Below are 27,237 nucleotides of genomic sequence, written 5' to 3'. Positions count from 1 at the left end.
TGAACAGTGTATTGGCAGACAACCATGGAGCCTGTGTCAGGGCAAGAGAGCAGAAGGTGCTAAATGATAAAGGAACTGAGAGAAGTTAGAGGAAGAACAATTGAGAAGAAAGAAAAGAGACAAAACGATGTATTTGAGGGGAATGTTATGAAGTACTTAAGGGTGAAGACTTGGAAATCAACGTGATTCAGGAACACATGGAAAAGCTAATGTAAGTTTTCAGAGACAGGATAATATGACAGCTGATGTGTTGAGCATTAGCAGCACTGTAGTGGTTTGACAGCAAATACCTAAGTTTGGCTGTTCAGACACAGGTTTATTCAACTGAGGCAAGGGGACGTGGGCAATGGATGGCGTATGAGGTTTATATTTTAAAGGCAAGCATCTAAGAAATGTTAAATTACTGAAAATACAAATATTTAAGTGTGTAGTGATCTATGGACAGTAAGTGCAGGGTATAGGTTAAGCCCTATTGGTTATGACTTCTTGAGAAAGAATGATGGATTTTCTGATATGTGGAATGTGGGTGTAGAAGTATTTGCATAAGTACATGCCATGATACTGTGGTTTGAAGGAAAATATTGTACTTTGATGTAAGAAAGAAAAAGAGAAGAGAAAAAGTCTCACATTTTTAGTCCAAATCTTGTATTAGCTCTAAAGACGTGTAGGATTTTTCAAAGACATGTTAGGCCAATCAGGTGTTTGCAATTAAAATGTGTCTGTCTGTCTTTGGAATCTTTGAAAATCCTTTACAGGCACACCCAGTTACATAAGTACCTGAGTGTCTTTTAAAGACAGCCATGAACTTGCCATGAATGAAGTTGCATTTCTATATGAGTTTGAAACTTCTGAAAAAAAATTATCTTGAAACTGTGAATATGCACCTTTAAATAAGATGTGTGTGAGCAGGAGAGTTTTCTTGTGTAAGATGATACCAGATGTATTTACTATGAAATATATACCCCAGGGTTTTGTATGAACTCTTATCATCAGCAGCAACAATCACTATGAAACTATTCAATGAGGAGATAAAAGAGAAAGAATCATTGGAAACAATCTGCAAAAGTAATTTACTTAGATATTCATTTGCAAAATTAGTTAATCAAACCTGGCACCATCTATTAGCATGCACAGCAATAGATAATTCAGTGTTAAAAAGCTGACACCCTGCAAAGCTTTCTCCTACTCTGTGTCTTCATCCTTGCAAACAGGATTGAAGAAGGAAGCATCACAGGGAGAAAAAAAAAAAAAAGCTTATTGCTTTACTAACAATAACAAGAGAGGAAAGGAATAAATTTAAGGAGCCATCTGAAGATTCATCTTAGCCATTCTATGAGGCTATTCTTGGGAGCACAAGATTGTGGTTGCCAGCATATGACGAGTATTATGATAAAAGCATCACAGCAGGGCAGAGGAAGAGAATAGGCACAAAGTTAAAGCAGTACATTTCTCCAAAGGAACTGTACAGTTTTGAAAAATAGCTGCAATAAATAATGTAATTATAGAATACAGATTGACAGGCAGCTGATAAATAGGGGTACAACTTACAAAGAAGGTGAAGATGTGTTTTTATTTATTTATTAAGATTATAGTATTTATTCAACTGCCCACCCCAGAATTTACCAGTTGCTATTCTCAGAGCAGTCTGACAAACTGAATGTAAGTAACAGATGAGCTGACTCATTTCCTATCTACTTAAATTGAAACAATATTGCAAAGGCTACTAGTAGTAGCAGCTTGGTAGGCATAAAATCAACTTATTTTTTGCAGTAACAACATTTGTAGGGGTTTGTCAATATTCTCTCAAGAATGTTCAGATCCCTGCTATGTCAGAGGTGCCCCGTATCACCTTTGCTCAGTTTAAACCAACTCAGACTGAAACCTGAAAATAAAGCAGGGGCTGTTTTACCTGCTTTTCTGCCAGGAAAATTATGGTGATTCTACAGTCAGAATTTAATTAACATGGTGTTTGAGTCATGCTTCTGCCTCTTTTAGAACTTCAGAGACGATAGCTAGCTTAAGTGCAAAAGGCAAGCAGATAAGTACAAGATACATGCAGAGAGCACATCCAACAGGTGCCATTTTGTATTCTTTCTCATCAATCAAGTGTTTTGCTCAGTTTGATGCCTTTAACAGCTATTTGTGAATTTGCTGCAGTCACCTCAGAATCTGTAGGAATTCCTCAAAGCTTGTTTTTTTACAAAGAAAGGGAAACTCATGCTGCCCATCTTTTTCCAGACTTCTTTGACAACTGGTGAGGAAAGCTGGTGACAGGTACAGAAACTGTATATATATCCTCACCTGTTCCACTCCTTATCAGCAATGAATAAGGTTGTATCTGCTGAAAACTGCTCTATAAGTTCTTGTAGATAGATGTCTTTTCCTCTTCTGAAACAGAACACAGACATTGTCTCATGCTTTGCAGAAAGCCTTGTCTTGGTGGTTTCCATAGCAGAGCAAGAAAATCAGAAAGCTCAGAGATATTTTTTATATACAAGTATGATTCAAGTTTGACTACAAGAGTAAAAATAAAGGATAATTTTCAACCTTTCCATCCATCCCGTCACAAAAACCTTACTCTAGAAGATGGTGTGTTTCATATAATGAGTTAATTCATAGGCAGTGCATGATAGGAGGGACACAATTTCTTCAAAGCAGTAGAGGCTATGGAATTAGGCTTCTGTCCCAAGATTCTAATCAATACAAACTTAGGGTAGTATTAAATTAATATGTGGTATTGAACATCACATAAATGCACAGATAGTAAATCATGCAAAGAAGGCTTTGATTCCCTGACAGTTACTGCAGTTAAAGTTTTAATAAGCATTAGAGAGAATGTGCAAGTAATGGTACTGTAGGAATGCTAAAATTCATAACTTTTTAGCCACATTTTTAATCTGTGGCTTTCTAGAAGTTATTTTTAAATGTTCTTCCTGTTTTACTTGTAGCATTTAATTATGGATAAAGTGTTGGGTAATAAACAAATACAGTGATATCTAACTCTGTTTTACCAGCATATGCCTACAGTTGCTGTGCTTTTTAGTAATTATATTTAATCTGGTAGGACCAGAAATTAATTACCATCTACTTTTCACTGTAGGGGATTGAAATAATCATAATAATCAGTTACTGTTTGTACTTTGTAATTACATGTTCTTTACTGTGCAAATAATTTGCCACCGTTCTAGTAAAATAATGGTCATTCATTGCGCAAAGCCAGAGGTCCTTTTTGTGTTTCCAGCAGTATTTGTAAGAAGCCATTAGATTTTAAAATGTCGGACTGCAGATTTTCTCATGGAGTTATTAAAAAAAAACCCTATACATGTGATGTGCAGCGTTAGCCTTCACGCATGAAATACAGATCATCTGAGAGGCTTGAAAGTTAATTTCTCAAGTGACTTTGGTGTTGCAGTGCTTCATTTTTTAGATGCCTGGCTCACAGGGCAGAATCAGATGCTTGGATTTATGCTTCTCACAAGGGGATTTGGGAACTTCTTAATGAAGTTGGTGGTAACTGCTATGCTGAGTGAAGTGCCTCTTAACAAGAAACTGTGTGAAGCAAAAGTGGACCCTCTTAGTGTCCAGCACTACAGGCAGAAAGATGCCTATATCAAATGAATATGTAAATGGTGATCATAGTTAGGGATCCTTGCAAAAGATGCCTCTCAAAAGTGTCACTAAAGTAGGAAAAGGTCTGCTCCTTTTCTTTCCAAACACAGCTGGCAGAGAAGCTGTTCCTCAACCCTCTTTTTTTTCTGAGGTTGTGGTAGAACTTCAGTTTAGTATCTCAGCCCTGCCTCTGCCACATGCAGGATACCACCCTGATGACTAATCTGTGAGCTGTTCAGACAGTATTAAGACACTGCAACATACTTTCCTCCTCTAGTTGAAGCTCTGCCACTGGAATTTCCTTCATTAGCAGGAGAAATAATACAGTTCTCCAGCCTAAGGATGAGAACACTCATCTGAGGGAGGGAGGCTTGAGTGCCTGAAATATCATGATTACTTTTTGTATGAAAAGGGCTTTAGGTGATACTGCTCGCTACCACTTTTGTGGGGCAAAACATAATGCTAAAACAGGCAACATAATTCTGAAAAGTTATAGCTAAATAACTCTAGATGTTTGGCTTTACAAGGAGCAAACCAAACATAGCACGTGTAGAAGAGGCTATAAAGGAGACATCTGGTTGGACTGGTCTGGGTATTGACATCATATTTTAATCCTTTCAGTTGTTAAAAAGGAAGTGATTGCTTCTTTCAGCTGAAAACATGAGATTAGACTTCAAGGCATGTTTTACAGTCTTTAATAACTGAATTTAAGTAATTTTGTTCTTTTAAAATGTTTGATGGCTCCAGAACATTTTGCTTGGAAATCTGCATTCGCTTATGACTTGATAGTTGATATGAATGTGAACATTTTTGCTCTGTTGAGATGTATGCTATTCCTGTATTGGAGCAATGGAAACCCTTGAAACTTCCATGATGGTGTTCAGAAGAGTGCACACCTAGTAGAAAACATATAAGCATGTTGAAATTTCCCATATAGTTTGAGAACGTAAGGTTACTGGGATTCAGTCAACAGCAGAATGCTATACAAAAGCAGCTACTGTTGGCTGAAAATTAAGATGTCTGCTTCTACCTTCATTTAACTGAGCTCATCCCTGTGAAGCTTTTTCATGTGTGAAGAAATACATTATTCACACTCCTTAGATATAACAGCATTGTGGTTCAGCCTAAAAAATTAACAAAATTATCATACAATGCCTGCCTGAGCTTGAGAATCAGCCTTGTTAACCCCTTTAACCTTCAATGCACATCTATTCTGAAAGAAAAACATGTTTCTGAGAGGATTAGCATTTTCATACTTTCTGCCTTGGATAGACTGAGTAAGCATGTATTTCTAAGGTTAAGAAAGAATATGTGGAGAGCTGCAATCTGAAAACTCCTGACAGGAGATGTCATAACAATGGGTAACATGTGAATACACACTATGATGGTTCAAAGCATGTCTTTGCAAACCTCTCTCAGAGTGCAGGCATAATTTCCTTCCAGCTACTGTTACCATCTTTCAGCTACAGGTTGCCACGTACACATTTCTTCTGGCAAAGTGGACGGTGGATATATGCTTGCTTGAGGCAAAGTTAGAGAGGATGGTGTGAACACGAGAACATGTGAGAGAGCTGCTTTGATCTGAGACAGCTGATTTTGCCTGCAGCAGAAAAAGGAGTGCTGTGGTGATGCTATTTTTTTGCAGCAGTGAGCAGTGGGAGATGATAGTATTGCATCAGATGCATTTATGTGGTGATGTTTCTTTAAGATGTTACTGGATCCTTTGGAAGCCCCATAGCCACTTCAGCGTGCTCTTATTTTTTTCTTCTTTCGAAATGTAGCCATTACTATTTATTGGTTGTTTTTAAATGGAAACAAAGTAATTAAATAATTGCCTAAATACCCCTTGAAAACTTAGAATCATAGAATCAGCTTGATTTGGAAAAGACCTTTAAGATCATCAAGTCCAACTGTTACCCCAGGACTGCTAAGTCCACCACTAAACCTCTAACTAAGTTTACTAAGTTAGAGGGCCTCATTGTGGTTTTTGAGCACTTCCAGGGATGGTGATTCCACCACTTCTCAGGGAAGTTTCTCCTGATGCCTAACTATCCTTTTGGTGAAGAAATTTTTCCTAATATTCTGTCTAAACCTCCCCTGGCACAGCTTGAGGCCATTACCTCTTGCACCATCACTTGCTACTTCGAAGAGAAATGCACAGTAAATGCATTTGATTGATCTGGGCTTCATATCACCTTGGGGTGATTTTAGTTTGATACAGTTTTTACTATTTTTATTGTTATTCTTCTTTCACAAGCAAGTTTTGTTTACTTGGAATACTGCCCTGCAGATATCATCAATTGAAAAAATAAAAATCCAATATTCTACTACATCAGATGTATATAGTGAGGGTTGCATTCTGCTGTCTGCAAATTTGGTGTCTCTTGTCCTTGCAGTTGTTATGCTGACTTTATGGTTGACAACATCTGCTAATCTTTGATCAACAGAGCCAAGCTCACTATGCTATTTGATAAGTAGAGCTAATGTTCAGTACTTCTAATTTTTTTTCTTTCTTTTTTTCTTTTTTTTTTTTTTTTTTTACAACTGTGAGTCTACATTCAGTCTACATTTTCTAACATAAGAAACAGGAAAACACGGGGTTTCTTTTTTTACTGTTACTTCTCTTTTTTTAAGGAAAGCAGTGCTAAGATGAGTAGATAATATTTGCAGTGGGATGCAACCTGCTGCCTGAATTAGACTGAAGTCAGCATCCATCCTGTGGCCCATGAGTTAATGAAGTTTTCATTTGTCTGTCTATAAATGAGGAGTACAGACTGCCAGATGATCCCTAATGTAAATCCAGATATTTTGAATATGTTCTGATCTCTAATAATCCAGATAGTTCTGAGAAGTCTTGGGGTGCTGAGGTTAGACCAGAGATCTCTCCAAAGGGAATATGCAGTGAATTTTCCTGTTCAGTCTGTGGTTTCAAGTCAGAACACATCTGTGTGCTGTTTTGCACTACAGATGAGCCACTTTTGGTTCAGGATTTTGGATTATTGCATTCCAGTACTCAGTTACCTCATTTACTCTTTTTAAGTGCATTACTGTGGATATGGGCTTTTCCAGTGATTTCCGATTGACATTTCAAAGACTTTGTCACATTGTTGTGACTATTAGGAACACTAGTTAATTCTTGATCAGTCTTCAGAAAGGTGCAGGTAATGAAGTAAGATGAATTTTATCACATAATTTAGACAAAGACAGTGATAAGCAGCAAGCCTATCTTGAGAGTACTAAATCTTCATCCTTGTTTGTGCAGAATTTGTATTTCCTCTGCAAGGAACAATGGGTTCATGTCCATCCACCTGCCTAAATTGGCAGCATGCTTACTTGGATGGACCTTTAATTACTCAATGGAAATGCCACCAGAAACACAAATTGTGCTGCAGGAGTGTGCAGGATACTGTAACACATCCAGAAACTAAACTACCCATAGATCTGATGGAGTGGTAAATAACAAATTACCAGTCATTAATTGAGATCATTTCAATGAAGTCTGGCTTAGGTGATAGAAAATCAAATGTTTTTCCAAACAAAGAATTCTTTCTTTCCTTTTTCCTCCTCCTTTATTTCTCTCTCTAATGACTTGAGATACATAATCTTGTTGCTTTGTTTTACATGTGCATAGTAGTGCTACAGTCTTGAAACCACTTATACGTGTACTTAAGTTTAACAGCTGACATAGTATTTGTGGGAATGTGGCCAAGAGGTTAATTATTTTTTTTTAGTTGCTTGGAAGAGGCACTAGCTTTTTACAGGGGTTTGATGCCCACCAGCTATTTTCAGAAATCATTAGCAGCAAACATGAGAAAATGAGTTATTCTCTTTTTTTTCACACATGAATGTCTGATAAATATAAAACAATAAAATGGATCCCTTCTATGTTCTCAAGCCCTGGAAGTTTTAATTACTGAAAAAATCCAGGCATCGCTTTTCATGCATTTTGATATGTTACTGGAGTTTTGCCAATGAATGTCAGCCAATGTTGCTGAAGTGAATTAACTAATTAATAGGTTGTTACAACATTTGAGTAGAATCTTGCACTCAAGTCAATAAAACTGTTTAAGGAGGAAGCAAACACTGTTGAATGCATGAGTTAATCAAGGAGTTAGTGCTCAGAAAGACCATCTGGGGAGTATGTCTGAAAAGAGGCAGCATTTTGTCTTGTGAAAGATGAAACTGGGCTTTCTGGGCAGCAGGTTTAGGTAGCTGACTTCTGTGAAAAATCACAATAAAATTACCCTATATCTAGTGATTATGGATTAGCAGTAATTAATTTGCAATCCTTAAATCAGATAAATTAATCTCCAATTTTCTCATTCAGGAATGATCTCTCCACAACTTTGTATAACAATTGACCAGAAAGGACTGTATTTTTGTTGCAAAAACAGTGCAGAAAGGGCAAAACAAGGCATATGACTCAGAGATTAGTCCCGCAAAGAAGTGCTTAATTCACCACTCAGTTGATGAAATCAGTGTTGAAGAGCTTGAGTGTGCTAACTCATGTGCATTTGTGGCATATCTGCTGTAGAAAGGGAAAGGAGCGTTAGCAGTAGGCATCACTTAAGGATTGAGGTGTTCTCTGCCTGCCTCTGTCAGACCCATGTGATACCTGAAGCTCAGAAGCACTGGACCAGGACATGACACCTGTGCATAGCCTGACACCCTGAGAAGGCACATCCTCCATCAGCATCCCTTGAACTCAATGTGTGACAGGCACCTGAATGTCAAGCCCATCACATCTCTCTGCCTCAATTTTCAAGGGGAAATTCTGCCTTTTCTCTTCAGACTGGGTGCTATGGCAGAGGATCCTCCCTTTCTCTGTGTGCACACCGGTGCCAGCAGCATGGCTTCTGGAATTTGGAAAAGAAGATGGGATAATAATCTTTGGGACTGATGTCTTAAGAAAATAAACTTTGTGTGATGCTTTTCCTTATAACAGAATCTGTGTTACAGATTTGTTAACAAAGTACCAATACTTCATTGTTACTACTTATCTGAGCCTTGTAACCTATTAAACAAGACTATAAATATACTCATCAAGAAATATAGGCTTAAGTTAAATAGTTGCAAAAATAAAGAATAATGTTTCTGATTAATTTTCTTTGTCAAATAGTAGCCTAAATGGTATTGAATTTGTCACTTAATCAAAGAACTGTCTAAACTGTGTGCAATTACATTTTAAAAAATTAGAACACAATTTGCCCAGAAGATAAATAATTATGGTCCAATTTTGTAACTGTATCTTCAATTGTTAGAACATACTTTAAATAGGAGCAAGTATGTAGCAATTAATTATATCTTAGAAGATTATTCTTAGTTCATTATAGAGCTTTATTATTCACTCTTGAAAAAAAATCTCTGTAAAGGCACAGCACGATTTTAATTAATTTCTTCTGTTTAATTTTTAACTTTTTCCCAAAGTGTTTAATTTTTAAACATGAGCTCTTCTAGCTACATATTTCGTTCTTACCATCATATCTCTTGAGCAAGAAAAATAAAGTTAAATAAATTGGATCAGTATTCAAATAAAAGCCATTTAAAGTTATGCTTTCAAAAGTTAATCTTTATTTTTATTCTTCTGAAGTGTCCATCAATCATATTAGCTCTTCAAAAATGTGAGCAGCCTTAAAAGTCCAGATGAGGCTTAATATAACAAGGGGATACATTCTGCAGTGTTACTAGGTGTTATGGCTTACTACCTAAGCCATACTAAAACAGTGGTAATTTTATCCACTTGATTCAGTTAAGACAGGGGACAAACATTCCACATGTTGATGTAGTGCCTTGGAACTGCAGTTTTAGAAAAACATTTTCCATGAAGCTATAAAATTAAAAAATCTGTAGACTGGGGAGATTTCACATGTTTACATAACGATGAAATACCGGCCCGTAATGACTGCAGGAAAGGGAAAGCAAAAATCCCCACAAATGGAGAAAATTCAATTAGAGAGCTCTCTGTTGAGGCAGTAGTTAAAAAACAAATTACTTTTGAGATATTCTCATTTTCATAAACAATTTTCATTTCCACAAGAAGAACCCTGCTCTTTACAGTCCTGATTACAAGCCTCTCACAGGAGTAATTTGCAGCTTTTCACAGCTATAAGTTTTGTAGTTTCTTAAGATAGGTCTTTTAAAATCAGTGTTTGTTTTGATGTCTTAGTTTGTAGGAGATGATTTTTTTCATATTGTCCTAATGACTTAGCTGATAGATAGAGACCTAAAACCTTCCCTGTAGCAATTGGTTGAATGATATTGAGTAGATCTGTTGTTGACACTGCAAGTATATTATTACCTATGGGCATGCAATCAGTGCTATCATATGTCTTAACTCCTCCTTTCTTCCCAGAGCATTCAAATGATCCTGTGCTTAGTGGCTGCACTACTGCTAAAATCACTAGTGTTTGCATTTAGAACATAAAACGGTGAGAATTGGCTGGGAAAGCCTGTTGAATTGAGATGTTTTACTGTAAATTTCCAAGGACGTAAACCTCACAAGTGAGGAATGATGACCTTTCTGGGGTTAGACATCCTCTTCTAGGTACCTCTGCTGCTGACTCTACTAGCCAAACACAGAGTGGCAGTCCTTCCGTCTGAATTAATGGGACAATCGACCAAAAAAATAATTGCTTTTTCCAGGTGCCTTATAGTTCCTTAGAGTATCTATTGGCTGGATCATCTCTTTTGCAGTAAACCAAAGATAATATTTCTGCCAGCAAAACTCAGAAGGAACTATGTGTGCTTGTAAAAAACTGATTTAGTGTTTGGGTGTCAAGATACAAAGTCCTTCCTTCATTGAAATAAGGCTTGACTGGGTTCAGTTGTTCTTCATATTCAGATATTGTATGTATGATAAGACACATTTGGGGCAATGGGTTGTTTGGTCCTACGGTCAGGATAGCATCCCTTAGTCCTTTTGATTTAGCATATGTTCTTACGGCTGCTGTCAGTGCATTATATCCCAAATTAAAAGCAAAGAAAGGACATAAACTGGCAAGGAAGTTGTGCTTTAAGGACAAATAAGCCAGTGTGTCAGAAAATTGAGACACTATGATAATGAATGTCACTTTCAGCTTCTATGCAATGTGCATGTATATACACTGCATATGTAATTGTAATTAATAACTGAAGTTTTGAGAGAGTTGCAGTTACTTAAAAAACTTTAAGCCTCATTCTGAGTTAATATAAGCTAACACAAAGGCAGCAGCTAAATATCTGCTCTATTAATTTTAGTATGTCTTGATTTCTTGTGTTTAAATATGTAGTCTTAATTTTCTGTAACAGACTCAATTATATGCAGTTTCCTTTGCATGCACTTTTTGAAAGAAAGGTTAAATGGGGGAAAAGTAAACTGTTGATATTCATTAATGTTAGAAATATCACAACAAGAGCTTAATGGTAAGCTTTCAAGTAAGAAGTACAAATTCCATTACAGTGAAATAGAAATTCAGCACCTAGCACACATTAATTATTCTGTAAATGTCACCCAAACTCACATTTTACTAATGTTAACTCCATTTTTGGGAATAGTATGGAAAGGCTGGTGAAAGTGATAACTGCTTTTCTTCGGTGCCAGTGTATGTTTAAATACTGTTTCTTTTGATGGATCTGGTCAGCTTTACAGATTTTGTGGTTTCCTTGCTCTTGGCATAGCAGTTCTATAGGGACCACAGCCGTTGCACAGACCATTCATAAGCCAAAACATTTTGATCCTGAGAAAATCTGAGGAGAATTACTAATTTTTGCAGTGCTGAGCATTTTAGGTCATCTAAACACTGAGGGGAAAAAAACCTAAGAAGGTAAGCAGAAGCATCAAGGAGGAGAAACTGTGCTTAGTTTGGAGGTCCTACCTGTGTGTCAGTGACATGTAGGAATTGCTTGAGCTGTGTGGTCATAGTTGCAGCAATGCTGATTGCTTAGCACTGCTTAGGATGGGCATGTTCTCACACTTATTTTAGAAGAAAATGGTACATATGCACATCTTATACTAGGTCTGAATTTGGTTTCAAGAAGTTTTCATTTAACTGTAGTCTGAGTTTATATTGCTTGACCAATAATCACAGTTCACAACCATTCTATGGCATAGCTGGTTTTGTACTGGTATTAAAGTGCTGAAAAAAATAACAGATCCTTCTGTTTTCTTCACTCCTGAAAACGCCATTTTAAAGTAGCATTTTCTGAGCACATTCTTCCTTACTTGTATTTTACTATATGCAGATGGAGCACTGTACAGCACAAGCAAGGAGGAGTTTCTGTCTGATCAGCTCCTGTTCTAAAAACTCAGTACTAGGGACAAGAAGAAGAGATTTGGCTTAGAGCCCAGGAACAAAGTGATAAGATCCCGTGCTAATTTGGAGAGCTTATGTTACCTGTCCTGCAGGTTATGTGGCACGTTATGTGCTGATGAACCAGATGACTATAATTTATAGTCTCTTTGACAATAATTTATAGTCTCTTTGACAATGTGACAGTGTTATAAAAAGAATGGCAAGCATGTGTTACCCATTAGAAAGTCCATTAGGATGGCCTGGGAGATTCTGGTGGCAGCAGAGATGTAAATGTAATTTTCAAAAGAGAAGAAGATTACTGTTGCACTCTAACATTGGCATCTCATGAATGTGGTGATCCCCCTTAGACAGAGGAGAGATTTAGGGAGAGAGATTTTAAGGGGAGATTTAGGCTAGATTTAAGGGAGAAATTCTTTACTGTAAGGGTGGTGAGGCACTGGAACAAGTTGCCCAGAAAATTGTGGCTGCTCATTCCTGGAAGTGTTCAAGGTCATTTTGGATGGAGAGTTGGGCAACCTGGTCTATTGGGAGGTGTCTCTGCTCATGGCAAGGGAGTCGGAACTAGATGGTCTTACGATCCTTTTCAACCAAAACCACTCTAAGATTCTATGTTTTTAATATCTAGAAGCTGTTTATTACCAGAATGCTATTACTGTTTCTGGTTTTTTTTTAGAATCCCACTCAATGTGAGAGACATTGTCTACTGTACAGGAGTTTCTCTGATGGATGAAGATGTATGGGAGTTCATCTGGATGAAATTTCATTCTACTACAGCAGTGTCTGAGAAGAAAATATTATTAGAAGCCTTAACATGCAGCGATGACAGGAACTTGCTCAATAGGTACAAATATAATATATATTTGCACCTATTACCAATAATCACTTCAACATTTATGGATCATCACTTGAGCTTTGGTCTAAATGAAAGAACTTTACTTTTCAAGCACAGGGTTATTGTCTGTTTAAACTGCCTTATGTTTGTGCATTAATACATATGAAAATTGACACATATTATGTCTTTTTACTTCCAGATATTCCTGTGCTCATTGAAAATACTTGAAATCCTGTTATAATTGCTGTTTTGTTTTGGTTTGGTTTTTTTGTTAGCATATCCTTTATTTGAATGTTTTGACCAGTCTGATCTTACCAGTTTCATAAAAATACACATATAAAATTCTACTCAGCTTTTTCTGAAATCGTTTTACGTCAATATTTTTCTGATTTGTAAATGTGTCTGGTCTTTGGAATCATAGAAATAAACCACTGAGCTCACTTCGATACTTAAAGAAGGCATTTAGTAGTGATTTTATGGGGTTTTTTTGAGAGTTTTCTGATGGACTGATTTTAGACTATGTGTTGGTGAAATTAAACAGGATTTTTTTACCTTGTTTCTCCCACTAGGCTTTTGAATTTGTCTCTCAACTCAGAAGTTGTCCTGGATCAGGATGCAATTGATGTAATAATCCATGTAGCTCGAAATCCACATGGAAGGGATCTTGCTTGGAAGTTTTTCAGAGAAAAATGGAAAATATTAAATGCGAGGTAAAGATAAAAAGTATAAATTTATTTTAATTTTCTTATTTGGATTAATTCATGTAAGTATTTTATATGTATGTGTTCCTGTAAGTCCCTCAGTCTAGTCCATTGTCTTTTAATCCATAGAGATGTATCTAAATATGAAATACATACATATGACTCATAAATACATTTATTAATGGATTGTCAAATACATGCATATAGTATCTCTTAGCAAATCTGTATATATATCTATTACTGTATTGTGTCTGCACGAATTCTATCTATATATCAAGTGCTGCAGTTCTACTTTTATGTAAAAAAAGCAGCATATCCCAGAGGAATTTTGCTGATTTTGAGTTTGATAAGAAAAAAAACTTTACAAGTGCATTATTTCAACTGTGGGAAAAAAATGCCAAATACTTTTTGAAACATTTCAGTTTTCAAAAGAATGCTAATACAGTATCATCCCCTTCCCTTCCACTCTGTGTTTCAGGAGAGTTTCAAGTAATAGAGGAGCAACAATTTGAATTAAAAATAGATGAGCAGGAAGGAGGCATGCTTGTTCCTTATAGCTGCGTCCCTTTCTCTTTGAACAAGTGCAACATGCTTCCTAATCAGAAGTGCAAGTCGACATTTTAAAATCCTTTTTGATGAAGATTTTGATATTAATTCAATGAATGACAATTTTTTTTAGTTCTTTAGGGACAACCTGAGGGTCTGAAAGATTTCACAGCACCTCATCTGACACTGACAGATTAGAAGGGACCACAACTCGGATGAGGTTCAAATTCTTAAAGGCAGGTGTCCAAGAATGCCAGGAACCTATGCCAGGCAACTCCCATGGTGTTGGCAGAAAAAGTATTGGATGTCTCTTTCATTCTGTACTTGTGAGGAGACATCTAGTGTACCACAGAATATTTAAAAATGTATATTTAAGATGCTGTACTTAAGTGGCCAAATTCTAGTGACTGGTGTATAGGTACAAACTTACTATAGGTTTCACAGATTGAGAAGAGTAGTCAAGGTAACTCAGAGACTGTGCAACTTGCCTAAAGATGCAATAAGTTGTTCATGCTGTTTTGGATAATACTTTATTATATAGTGGGATTTTAGAAGTTCAGCTGGCAGAATAGGTTTCAGCTGGAATTGGTTTTGAAAGTTCATATGGTAGGAGTATACTATTAAAAGCAATTTTCAAAAAGCTTTAAGAGTGCTGGAAAGTTTAAAAATTAAGAATCCTCTCCTCATACGATTATTCCAGGAACTAGACTTTCACACAGAAAGTGGATGGCAGACCCATTACTATTACGCAACCCAGTGCAGTTAGTTATGCACTGGATAGCAAATAATTTTTCAGGTTCCTCCAAGTATTTATGCAGAGCTTAGGCATAAATCTATCAAAATCTACAAACACATGTCCTTTCTTAGCAAGTACATTCATCTGACAACCTAGCCAACACCTGTGATTTTAGATGTGGTCAAGATTAAGCAGTGTAGACAAATGGACAAGATTTAGAAAACTATGCCATATGTCATTTTTTTTGTGTTTTAATTTTAAATAGCTTAACTTCACCTAAAATTTTAATTTCATTTATCTCATTTGCTTGGAATGCATCACTGTGTTATCTGAATTCCTAACAATCAGAAAAGCCTCATCAAAAACCTGTTGCTGGAAAAATAACAGAGAGTCTGTCTTTTTGTTCAACCCTGACTTCATGTTACCTACACTCAGTTTGATCTCCAAGCAAAATTCAGAACCACTGAAAGGACTGTAGCATTTGCATTTTTCTGAAAGGGACATCCTGTTGAGTTTGTGTCAATCACCAAAAAATTCAGTGCAGTGGAATGAAATAGTTTATGCACATTGTACATATGTGATATATTTAAAAAATAACTTTGTTTTGTAATTATATATGAAAACTTTTTAAGTGAGACTTTGAGAGGGTGAAATTACTCTAACACCTTGCAGCTTAATGTTCAGTGAAAGAGTGACATGATAGAATCCAAAATTAGGCTTCTGATTTAAGGTTGCTACTATATTTTTATCATGGAATCATATCATGTCACAGAATGGTTTGGGTTGGAAGGGGCCTTAAAGATCATCTAGTTCCAATGCCCCTGCCATGGGCAGGGACACCTTCCACTAGACCAGGTTTCTCCAAGCCCCATCCAACCTGGCCTTGAACACTGCCAGGGATGCAGCAGCCACAGCTTCTCTGGGCAACCTGTGCCAGGGCTCATCACCCTCACTGTAAAGAATTTCTTCCTAATATTCAATCTAAATCTACCCTCTTTCAAGTATAATCTGTCCCAAGGCATCTTTTTTCTATAATTTATTATTTAATTTTGTTTTAAATTAATGTATTTTACACAAAACATTAATTTAATAACGGGATATCTCAATGGTAGTTTCTGTTGAATTTATCATAAAAGATGTTGATGTTTGAGGTAGTAATGTGAAATAGCTGAGGGTGATTAAATTATAACACTATTTCCTCTGTCTTTAAAACAAAACGTGTAAAAGAGTTACAATTACAACAAAATGTTGTTATCCCTTCATTCTCAAATGCTTAATCATTTGTCAGCATCTGGGAATCTGACAATATTTGGGAAGCCATTTACATCTGCCCAAAGTAAATGGGCTATGCTGCCTCTCACATTGTGTTAGCACACGTGCAAACCCTATGTGAATATGAGGCATTGGAGGTTCAGATCCCCAGAATTAAAGGAGCAAGTGGAAAGCCTGTGACTCCAGAATGTTTCCAGGGAGTTCAGGCATGTAAGGTCCTGGTTCAGCAGAGCTATTTTCGTCCATGTAAACAGTGGGAAGACTGATGCTTGCAAGACCAGATAGTTTTTCTATTTATTCTTATGTTTCACACCTGCACAATACTAGCTTTGAAGGTGGTTTTTCTAGAATTTTTGCCATTAAAGCCTGTTTAGAAATTACTGTTACTGGCTGACTTTTTGCCAAGCACATGTAGTGGGTAGTAATCAGCATCAGTATTCATGAAGGTATCATTTTCAGTGGAAGGAATTCTGCTACTTCTTGTTTGCACCGTGACTACAGTAGAGACTGAAAGAAAAATAAAATCCCTGCAGCTGTTTTTCTGAGGTCACTTCTGTAAAGTGGATTGGTAACATCAAAAGACCCCATCAAGAGGAGCTTCCAGTTTTCCAAGCAGTCAATTATGAGGCTAAGCTGAGACTGTAATAATAAAGGGCTTTGTTAGAAAGTCTAAACATGCTTAAAGGACCATGAAATCCATACTTCCCATAGGAGGTGTTTGCCTCTCAATGACTGTATTTGTCAGTATGACTGAATTTTTGGAAAAAGAGATGCACTTGCTGAAATATCCATAAATAATTTAGTTATTAGTTGTCAGGGAGTAGGATTGTAATACCTGTAACTGTTTCTCCTCGCACAAGCTCAAGGTAGCAAGCAACACAGTGTACATTTTCCCTAAAACAGAATCTTCTCAAAGAAAACACAGTTCTTTTAGCTCTCTATTTTTCTGTTCCCTTCCCTGGGGCTATCCCTTTCCCTTTCTCTTTCTTTCTCCCTTTTGAAAGGACTGTGGCTTACACTGCCTAAGCATTTAAGGGTAATTAATTTATGATTAATAGACGCAGTAGAAAACCTGTGACTGTGCTAGTTCATTTCACTCTGAATTTTGAATTCCTCCTCTAAATCATTTTGTAAAACTAGGTTATGAACTGAATTATTCCCCAATAAAAACTTAATTGCAGTGAAGTCTATTGGCATCACTTACACGTGTCTGACAGGTGAGCTGGATTCCCTATCTTAAAAACAGTCACGTTCAGATTAGCTAGATATTGCTTTGGATGTATGTACAGATACATAGATAAGAATAACTATTTGTCAAGCACCTTTTGCTACGCTGAATGACATCTAATTTGAACAAAAGACTTGCTTTCAGTTTCCAATGGAATTATATGGACTTTGGAAAACAAAACAAAACCAAACCAAAAAACCAAACTATTCCAACATGAAATGTAAAAATTCAGAAGTCTGGTTAATCTTATAAGTAATGTAGATGCTTCATCTGAGGGGGCTGGAAAAAACTTGTAGAAAAGTGAGTGGAACATCAGGATTTAAATGGCCAGTTTCAGAGCAACTACCTGCAGTTTGCTGATTGTTGCAGAATATCCTACCCTTTAAATATTCCTTGCCCAGGGTTTCAAATTTTAATTCCATGTTGGTTCTTTGAAGATGCTACACCATGGTGCAGGGGATTATTTTAGCAGTTTTGTTCTCTATCAGTATTATTTATTTTAATTATCAGGTACTGGAAAAAGAAAATTTGATCCAGTTCACTTATCAAGATACTATTTGTAATGTAGATGAGGTGAGTAAATACAAAGTGCAGAGAAGGCTGCAGCACTTCAAAAAGTCTGTTTTAATGGTACATCTAGAAGAGCGTCTCAAAATAATTCTCCACAGTTGCTGCTCTGCTCCCTCTTTGGCTCCTGCATTTTGAGCTCCTGAGCAGCATTACATGGAAAGATTTTTCATTAAGCATGAGGTGGTGGTGTGGTTTGGTCCTCTCCTCTGGAGCTCTCATTTGTGACTGCGGTTAAGCCAGTTCTGCTTCTGAGTAAAAGTTACGTACAAATAGCTCAGCCTAGTCTCAGTCCAGGTTTTTAGCATGAAATACTGTAATACCAGAGATCAATTCCAGTAGTATTCCCTGGCATCCCCAGAATCAGTCCCATATCTTCTCACTTGCTTGCAGAAGACAACTTTCTAATTTTCAGCTGGTAGGGCACTTGCACTAACTCTGTGCATCTTCTTTTTGCCGTTACAGGTACGGAGAAGCATTATTTATGAATTCAAAGCTTATCAGTGGGGTCACAGAATTCCTCAATACTGAAGAAGAACTAAGAGAGGTAATTTTTAAATTACTTTCAGCGCATGAGGCTGTATTTTTTGTAAGCAGGAACCAGACCAGGAGTCATAAGTTCTTGGTTGTCTGGAAACTCTGGTTGCTCAGCCGGAGTTGCAGACCCATGCTGCGGGGGGGCAGCATGAGGATGAGGAGCAGATTGCAAAGGCATCTGAGTGTGTAGAGGTGGTGTCAGGAGGTGCAGGCACTTCTCTATGCTCGGCTGGATATGTAGGTTTGTTTTTTTCCTCTTGACTATTGGTTGAGAAACTAAAAATGAGATCTTCCTATTCACATTAGCTTATGCTAATGAAAAATGACTGCTACTGCTGAGCCCAGGACAGCCCTAGAAAACCCCAGTGTTGAAAGCAGAAACTGCCAGTGCCTATTCTGTTTTTCTTACGTCTACAATATTTCCATGTGAGAAAAACTGTTAAGCCAATATTCTGTCCAAATGACACTAAAATAATTTGTTGTAAATGCTAAGTACTTCTTATTTAGATTGCAAAGGTTTCTTGTTTTAACCTAACATCTGCCTTGACTGAGATAGTTGTGTGGTTGTGTTACACTCTGCTTAGCAGCTGCTCGATGTTACCTCAAATGGATCAAATTATTCTTACGCAGCATAATCACCATTAATTGCAATCTGATTGCACTATATTTTGTGTCCAACTATTTGCCTGCACTCAAGTCTAGTGGCCTCAGAAACTTAGGGGTGAGCCACAGCTGGTTTCCTCAAAGCTATGCAGGTGGGAAGGACAGTGCTGGCCAGATCTGAGTATCTCCCCTGTACTAGGAAGCCTTCTGTACCTTTTTGTTTCCACCTCCATGATAGTATTGCCAAGCTGCTGTTTATACTTTACCTAAAAGAAACTGGCCTTGTAAAAATTTTGGGATAAAAAGTACAGAGATCAGGTAAATTCTAATTTCCAGGTCCCTCCCATGCTTTTAATGGTGATGGGAATGAGACAGTGGAAGGATCAGACTTATCAGTTTTGAGTCCATGCACAAAGAGATGTTGTTGGAAGTTAGATCTCAATAAACAAGTTGAATTTGGTGTCACCAGGAAATAAAATTTAACTAGTTACAAATACGTTGCTAAACCCCCCTAATTGTACACAAGTCAACATAACCAGCAACCTACTGTACATATCAGCCTTGCAATTCTCACTTTAAAAGAACAGTAATTCAAAGCACACCAGTGCTATCAGTGGTAATAATCCAGGTGATAGTGCTATAATTTGCAGATGCACAAGAACAGAGCAGGAGCCTTTTCAGTCTGCTGAAAAAAGATCAAAGTTTTCTCATAAGGGAAGGAATCTGTTTCAGGCATTCAAAGATCATCAAATGAGTGCCCACTTGCTATTTTACCATTCTCTGCACACTGTAACCATCCATTCCTTTTCTAAACAACTGAGCTGTATTATATCATCAAAAGGGTTCTTCAAATCAAAATGAAATAAATTTGTTGTGAAGCTCAATAAAACCAAAGGGCATCAGGGATGCCTTCTGCTGAAGAAACTTGCATAGAAACTTGAATTAGAAACATTTCCAGTGCTCCCAGTTTGGTTTCTTATGAAGAAATAAAAGTTTGGAGCAGCTGGGCTGCAGGAGAGAAGGAGGTAATGATATTAATGTGATCTTCACTGACATGTCAATATCTTCCAGTGAATGTGAAGCAATTGCATCACATCTAATTGGAAGTCTGCTGTCTTATTATATTTCCTATTAATACTTTCTACATGATACTGTGTTTACTTCAACGATGGTGGAGCTTTGTCCTAAATGCCTGACTTTTTTGTGTGCAGTGGAAATATTTACTTTCTTTAGGTCCTGCAAATTCAACCTGTTAACTTGTATTTGCAGCTAAAGAACTTTATAAAGAGTTACGAAGGAGGAGCTGCTATCTCTTTCTTTCGTGCTGTGGAAACAGTGGAAGCCAATGTGCGGTGGAAAAAGCTTTACAAAGAAGGACTATTCCAGTGGCTAAGAAAATCCTTGACACATTAATCTGTCTTTCCAGCCAAGCATTTAACAAGAAGCTCTGCAAAAGGAAACATTTTAGAAGTGTTCAACATTAAAATCATGAAGACAAGATCAGATTGCAGGGATAAGGTTTTTTTTCCTTTTTTTTTCTAATTGTGGGATTTGGGGTTTGTTTTTTTTTTTGTTTGTTTGTTTTTTTTTTTTTTACACTGGGCTTTTGTGAAGTTGTCAAGAAGCTTTTCAGAAGAGAAGATCATGAATGCTTGTGAAATCCAGTCCTCAGTGTACAAAACCAAACATGATATTAAGTGGTGCATGTAAATGTTGAAGAAAAACAAACAAAAAACCCTTCAATGACTATTTTGTGCATGCTTGTACTGTCGCTGCCTGTATTCTAGCATGCTTATGTAAACCAGCCACATTTTGTATGTGAGTTCCAGTTACATCAAAGATGGGCATTATACAAAGCACAAAGACTATCTACGACAATCAGTGTTGCAGTGAACAAAAGGAAAACCAGTGGACAAAAGGAAAACAAAGAAAAGGAAATGTAGAAGGCTTCCAACTTGGGGCAGTGCGAGATGTAAAGTCAACTTTTCATCTAGCTGCCAATTAGTCTACCACTCAGTTTCTCTCTTAATAGTTACAAAGATGCCACCAGTTGTATCTGCAGTCTCCATATACCCATATTTAAATAAGGAGAATATATACAGAGAGAAGAAAGATAAAGGGTCGTGGAGGCAGGGGGAGAGGGAAAACAAGAAGGACATCATCCATGCATTACAATTATATGCATTTATTCACTGCTGATCAGTGGAACAGTGTAGTTCTAGCTGTGAATGTATGCAGTGTCGGAGGGTAACTTCACATTGATTTCACAAAATACATGAACCACCTCTTCTCAACTATTTTACAAGGCAGTGATATTTACAATGGGTCACCCAACCTGTCCAGTACTGTTATGCAGGTGACCGTGTACAAATATTATAGGTAAACTTAAGATTCACATGGAAATTAACAAAAAGGGAAAATATCTTGCATGCAAAGGCATAAAATTACTCAAGGTTGTCTTGCATGTGGTAGACCAGCCTCTGTATCGCTTTATTATGATAGACAGGTCAGATTCTCAATGTGTGCAATATTTTTGCAAATATGGGAGGTGACCTTCATGCTAATTTAGAAAAGTGGAATATGGAGATAGAAAGTGTATGCGTGCGCGTGTAGGGGGTGTTTATTCATATGGGCTAATACCACAACTGCTGTTTTCTTTCTGTTTTCTTGTGTTTTACATAGACTGCTGTAGATGAATGACGTTTGTTTCCTTTTTCTTAATCCTTAATCTGAAAGATCAGTGACACAGTGATCATCTGTGTACTACACAGATAGTACAACTACCTGCACCATAGGTGCTAAGTGTTGAGGATAAAACTGATGGGGAACAAATCCTCTCATGTCTACACTGTGGAGAAAACAACCCTCAAAACTGCAGAGAGTTTTTAGGAGTCAGACTGCAGCAGCTTCAGAGGGTGAATGTAGATGTATGACAGTGTTTCTTTATCCCATCCCACCCCATGTGACCACATCATGGCCCTGCACATTGGAAATGTGGCCAGCCAGAGTAGAGAGCAGCCATTTTATCTGGTTGTTTCCTTCACAAGTTGTGGAAGTTACCAACATGATTTAAGCTTGCAGTTTCTTGTTCCCAGTAAATTGTGAATTGAAACATTAGTCCAAAAGGAACCAAATCCAAGCATCTTCAGATGTTATCAGAGTTGTGTGCAGACAGTATTGTTTTATTGGCTGTCATTCCCATGGTACCCTGCTCTTCAAGAACTGGTAAACACATCCCATAACTAAGTTGTACCTATCTTCAGCCTGTCACTTTGTGTCTTTTACCACGCAGAGGGTGCTGTTTGTGGATTGAGTGCATGAAATCCCTGTGTGGCCATTTGCTCAATGTTTGGTGCTATGTAGCACTGCATGTTCGCTTGACCACGTCTAACCAAAAGAAGAAGGAATCCTGTGCTCTTGTACTGTTAATTCTTTGCCTTATAGGAAGCCCTAAACCTTTGTGCTATGTTGCAATGCTAGTGAACATAATGCCCAGAGACATTATCATGTCCAAGTCAAGTGAAATCCTTCTCCTCCTATGTATTTTACCTACCTCACAGGGGTGTTGTGAGGCTTGACTAATGTTAGCAAAGCACTTGAATATCCTCTGATGAAATGCATTTAAAAGTGCAAAGTATTATTTTATGTGGTTGACCAAACTCAGCCTCAATGCCAGTATGTAGCGTAACATTTTTAATTTCTACTGGACAATATCACATGCAGATTTGACATAATAAAAAAGTAAGCCAAATATTATTTAATATAACCTTTACCCTGTAATGAAGGCCAAAATTGTGATATCCAAAGAGTGTGCAGAAAATCAAGCCCTCAAACGTGAATTGCTTTGAGGATTTCAGAGAAGAGTGTGCGTAATGATCTGTCCCTACGCAATTTTATTCAAGATTGTCTTTGATGACTTTTTTAGCACCACAGATTAAACCACATACCTCCAGGATGTGCATAAAAGTTTCTGGTCTTTCCATTGATAAAGGGCAGGCTAACAGTATGTTCCAAAGTCAAAAGTTTATTTCAGGCTATGTATTCTGCACAGTGCATAGAAGATTCCACTGTTGCTCATTTGAGTTTAAATTCTTGCACATTTAGCTGGTGTTGGATGTAAATTAATGTTTTAGTGGCCTTGAGCAACTGGTCTACCACAGATATCAAGCCCTAGATGTATCCATTATACATACCTATTGATGTACGGCTTATAATTGTTCTATTCTAATAATGTTTCAGAATTATTTAGAACACTATTACTGCTATAGCAAAGGTTAAGCTGGCCTTTTCATTATAATTTCCTAGTCTTTTATTTTTTATATTTTGTATTTTGCTGTTTCATAGTGAATCAGGATTAAATTTAAATGGATTAAATCCAACAAAATTATAGCTGTTTTCTACAATACTCAACCCCTCCCCCCCCGCATTTATTTATATGTCTTTAGAAGCTATTTTTAATAAGAAGTTCCACACAGCTGTGTGTTAAAGAATAGTTGATACCTCATGGAAAACTCTAATACAGTCTGCTTAGAAAAATCTATTTATTTTATTGATTTTCTTTCTCCTTTACCAGTCTTTTTCTTAGTTTATCGTTATATGAAAATGAACCCCATTTTTATAACTTGGATTGTGATTAGGAAGCCAATAGCCCAAACTTGTCAGTATTTTCAAATCCAGGGTTTAATTTTGTCCTTTACAATGAGAAGAGATGCTGCAAAATGTGGATCCAGTGTGAATGTGGACCTCACCCAGGCCAGGTGTTCCATTTTGTGGAGATTTGATGAGATCTGTGTCTCCAATCAGCCTTTGTATGACTCAGGGTCCATTGCAGTTGTTAATTGATATGGCTTACTAAATCATACAGGAAGGCATATGAATAGTTATGTTTTTATGCTGGCATAACAATATACCTGTTGCAAAAATACCTATTGTAGTTTTATAGCATTTTCCACTTCAAAAATATCAATCTATTACTTTGCAGCTGGTGGAATTATTCATGTATCCACTCACTGCTAATAGCTATTAAAATGCTAGTAGGTATTAATTGTGACTAGGGCAAAGCAATGTAAAAACATTTCTCTGAAATGAAATGTCACTTCTGCTATTACTGGTAATATTTGGACATTGATTTTGATGAAAAAAACTTCATGTGTCCTCAGGTACACCCAAATTTATGACCTTTGATGATCTTTTCAGTGAATATAGCAAGAATTCTGATACTATGTTGGAAACTGAAGATGCATTTTGTGTAGCTTTTGGGCTGTTGTGGATATTTCACTGAGCTTTAGAGTGTCAAAAGAAATATCTCCACTGATGCAGAAGGGTGCTTTCACAGCAAAGATCCTGAACCATGCAATTAAATCCTTAATAGTAAAGAATAAAAGATGAAAATTATATATATATTAATGTGAAAAATCCTCCGTAGAGCTAATTTTCCCATAAAATGTCAGTAAGTCTCATTATATGGATAGAATAAAGTGAAGCCAATATTTGCAGTTGAGGGTGCCTTTGTTCAGATACCTGCATAATAAGGTTTTGGTTTTCCATATGATCATTCATGATGTAAATGAAAACAAACTTTGAGTCAAATGTGCAACTTTCTGTTTGAGGGAAAAGGATGTGGCTTTGAAAACTGTTTGTGTATATAATCAACTTACCACTTCTGAGTATTCACCATATTAGGCTGCCTGTCTTAAGCAGAGTTTATAGCCACAGTGTCAGAATCAGCAAGAAGGAGTAAAAGGACCATCCTGCTTCTAAGCAGCCTGAATAGAGGCTGTTTGCCCAGTTTTGGATGGGCAATCCAAAAGCTGCTGGCTGGATCATCTGCTGCTGCCACTATCCCATCCAGGTCAGGAAGGCAGTTGAGAGCCACTGAACTGCAGAGAGGGTCCATCCATGTTTCTCTTAGCTAGACAGGAGGAACAGAAGATCCCTTTGCTGGTTATGGGTTATGGTTCAGAGATTAGTGTCATTGCCCTGTGATAGCAGGAAATAAAGGTTCAGCTAGTGAGCCTGCATTGCCCAGAAACACCTACATCCCTGAGCTCTGGTCACTCCAACAGGAAAAATTGACCAAAATATTTGTAAGAGACATGTGTAATGTCCCTTCTTCAGAAGTAATTTCAAACAGTCAAATATTTTGTTTTTCAGGTATGCATAAGAACACAGACCATCTTTTCCTTTAGGATATTTTTGTTAATATTTGAAAATGTGCCATGAATTTCCTGGACATTTTCCTAACATGGTTTAGAAGGATGTCAGTACAAATTATTTATGGTAATAATAGTAGTAACAGTAGTTACTATACTAATACCATCAAAAAATTCAGATGCCCGTGCAAACCTGTATGGCACTGGTGACAGTTTCCTCTTTGTATATAAAACTGTAAAAAAATTGGCCACTGTGTTTCTCATATGACTGTGGAAGCTTCTGCCTGTCTTAAAACTAATACTGAAACCCAGTGAAACCACTCTGACTTGAGCAAAAATCATAAAATCATGGAATGGTTAGGGTTGGAAAGGGCCTTAAGATCATCTAGTTCCAACCCCCCTGCCATGGGCAGGAAGTCCATGCTGACATGAATAATTTAGTTTTTAATGAGAGGGAAAGGGAGAAAGGGATTGCTCTGTGTGAAGATTTTTCACCAAAGTAAAGCTACATGCCCTAGTTGGAGCAGAATTTTAAAATCACATATATTTTGAAGAAGCTGGTTAAACTTAGTTCCATCTTGTGTCCATGCTGACAGTGGAGAGTAGATTGACCTCAGAATACCCCTACATGTTAATACAGTTGAAGTCAGATTCTGTAAAAGATGTATGGAACTAGATCCATTGAGCTGTGCCAAGGAGAATCACCAACATAAGCAAGTGTTGTGAGTCAGACCAAATGTCCTTTCTCAGAAAAAAATGCTTTTCTATTTGGCTGATTTGTAACTAGTGAATTAAGTGTGACGCTGCCAAACAGTATTTCTAATTGCTTTGCTTATTTTACATGCACCATTTCCTAAGGATGTAAAAGTGGTGGTGGTAGAGAACATAGAAGTGAGCAAAAGGGACTGTGCTGCAGCAGGCAATCACAAGCCAGGAGGCTTTAGCCACAGTGCACCAACGTTTCCTGGACAGCATCGCTTGGATTTGCCTGATCAAGGATAGCCTCTATAAAGCAGATAAGGCCAAGAGCCAAGATGCAGTCTCAGTTCTCTGCCATACATTTTGGTCCACTTAACATGTTCATTTCTGTAATTTATTAATTACAGAAATATTTAATAATAATATGTAATAACCTGTAGCCAAACTGACGACACTGCAGATCCTCCGGTGAGGTAGATCCATTGAAGTGACTGATGTGACTTGCAGCTGAGGATCTAACCCATTGCTTTTGGAACAGCCTCCTGAGGTGAAAGCTGAGCTATTGTACAGGTTGCTTTACGTATTTGTATCTAGGTTTCAGTAGCACATATTGGATAACAAATGTTTTTTGTTTTCCGTTTGGTTTTTGTTAGGGCAATATTTTGTGATCTGTTCCAATGTGATAAAACTTTATAGCATGTTTGGAGAACTGCGGAATACTATACTGTGAAGAGTGTGGTTGCTACCCTCTCTTTTTCTTGTGAACAGAGATGGACTTCCCTGGACTTAGACGCTCTGTGAAAAAAATTCTGACAGTTTCTAATGGAAACATCATTGTAATTAATGTATAACTACCCTGTACAAAGACAGCTTTATTATATGTGTAAATGTAATTTTGCTATGTTGTTTTATGTTTGAGGGACAATAGGCTTTGGTGTGAGTGAGACATATAGACTTATAAAAACAGAGATTGTAGCTCCCTGTTTGATGTTTTACTGAAAGGTGTTCAGTTGCTCTATTTTTGCAGAAAATAAACATATACTAGGACCCTGAAAACTAATGATCTATTCCACTACACACACATCAATGGCATAAATGGATCATACTATTGAAAATAAAGGCTTGATAATAAATTGCATTATTTTCCCGAGAGACTTGACATGTAAGCTCTTTTGACACCTTAAGAAAAAAGAAGTCCTGCAGCTATTAATGCTGGTTATAATGAATGAGTCCCTCTATTAATTCTGTCTCAGCCTTAGATTAATTCTGAATACTGTAATTAGAATAACATATTTTTCCATCACTTCTCAAATCTGTACTCTTTGGAATTCAGCTTGTCAAGTAAGAGGTGGAGCTGGCTCAGTTTAGATACATTGTACCAATGGTATCACACCAAGTAGTGTTTGCAAGATCCAAATGCCATTTTCATTTAAAGGGAATATAGATCATTGCATAAAGTCACAG

The 27,237-nt window shown here is 37.1% G+C and overlaps 1 protein-coding gene across 1 annotated transcript in view; it reads left to right on the top strand.

The window, feature by feature from the left end:
- The window catches only part of TRHDE (thyrotropin releasing hormone degrading enzyme), a gene marked incomplete at its 5' end in the record, with an annotated part of 213,568 nt that extends 192,786 nt beyond the window's left edge, over positions 1-20,782 (top strand). The window contains 4 exons of the mRNA XM_080635365.1: positions 12,574-12,741; positions 13,302-13,442; positions 18,248-18,329; positions 20,192-20,782. Of these exons, the coding sequence (XP_080491491.1) occupies positions 12,574-12,741; positions 13,302-13,442; positions 18,248-18,329; positions 20,192-20,335 (535 nt within the window). The 3' untranslated portion in view covers positions 20,336-20,782. The remainder of the gene's footprint in view (positions 1-12,573; positions 12,742-13,301; positions 13,443-18,247; positions 18,330-20,191) is intronic.
- Positions 20,783-27,237: the final 6,455 nt, after the last annotated feature.

The sequence above is a fragment of the Psittacula echo genome (assembly GCF_963264785.1).
Source record: "Psittacula echo genome assembly, chromosome: 1".
Classification (NCBI taxonomy): domain Eukaryota; kingdom Metazoa; phylum Chordata; class Aves; order Psittaciformes; family Psittacidae; genus Psittacula; species Psittacula echo.
Note: the sequence above shows the minus strand (reverse complement) of the source record. Positions and strands in the feature narration are given on the sequence as shown.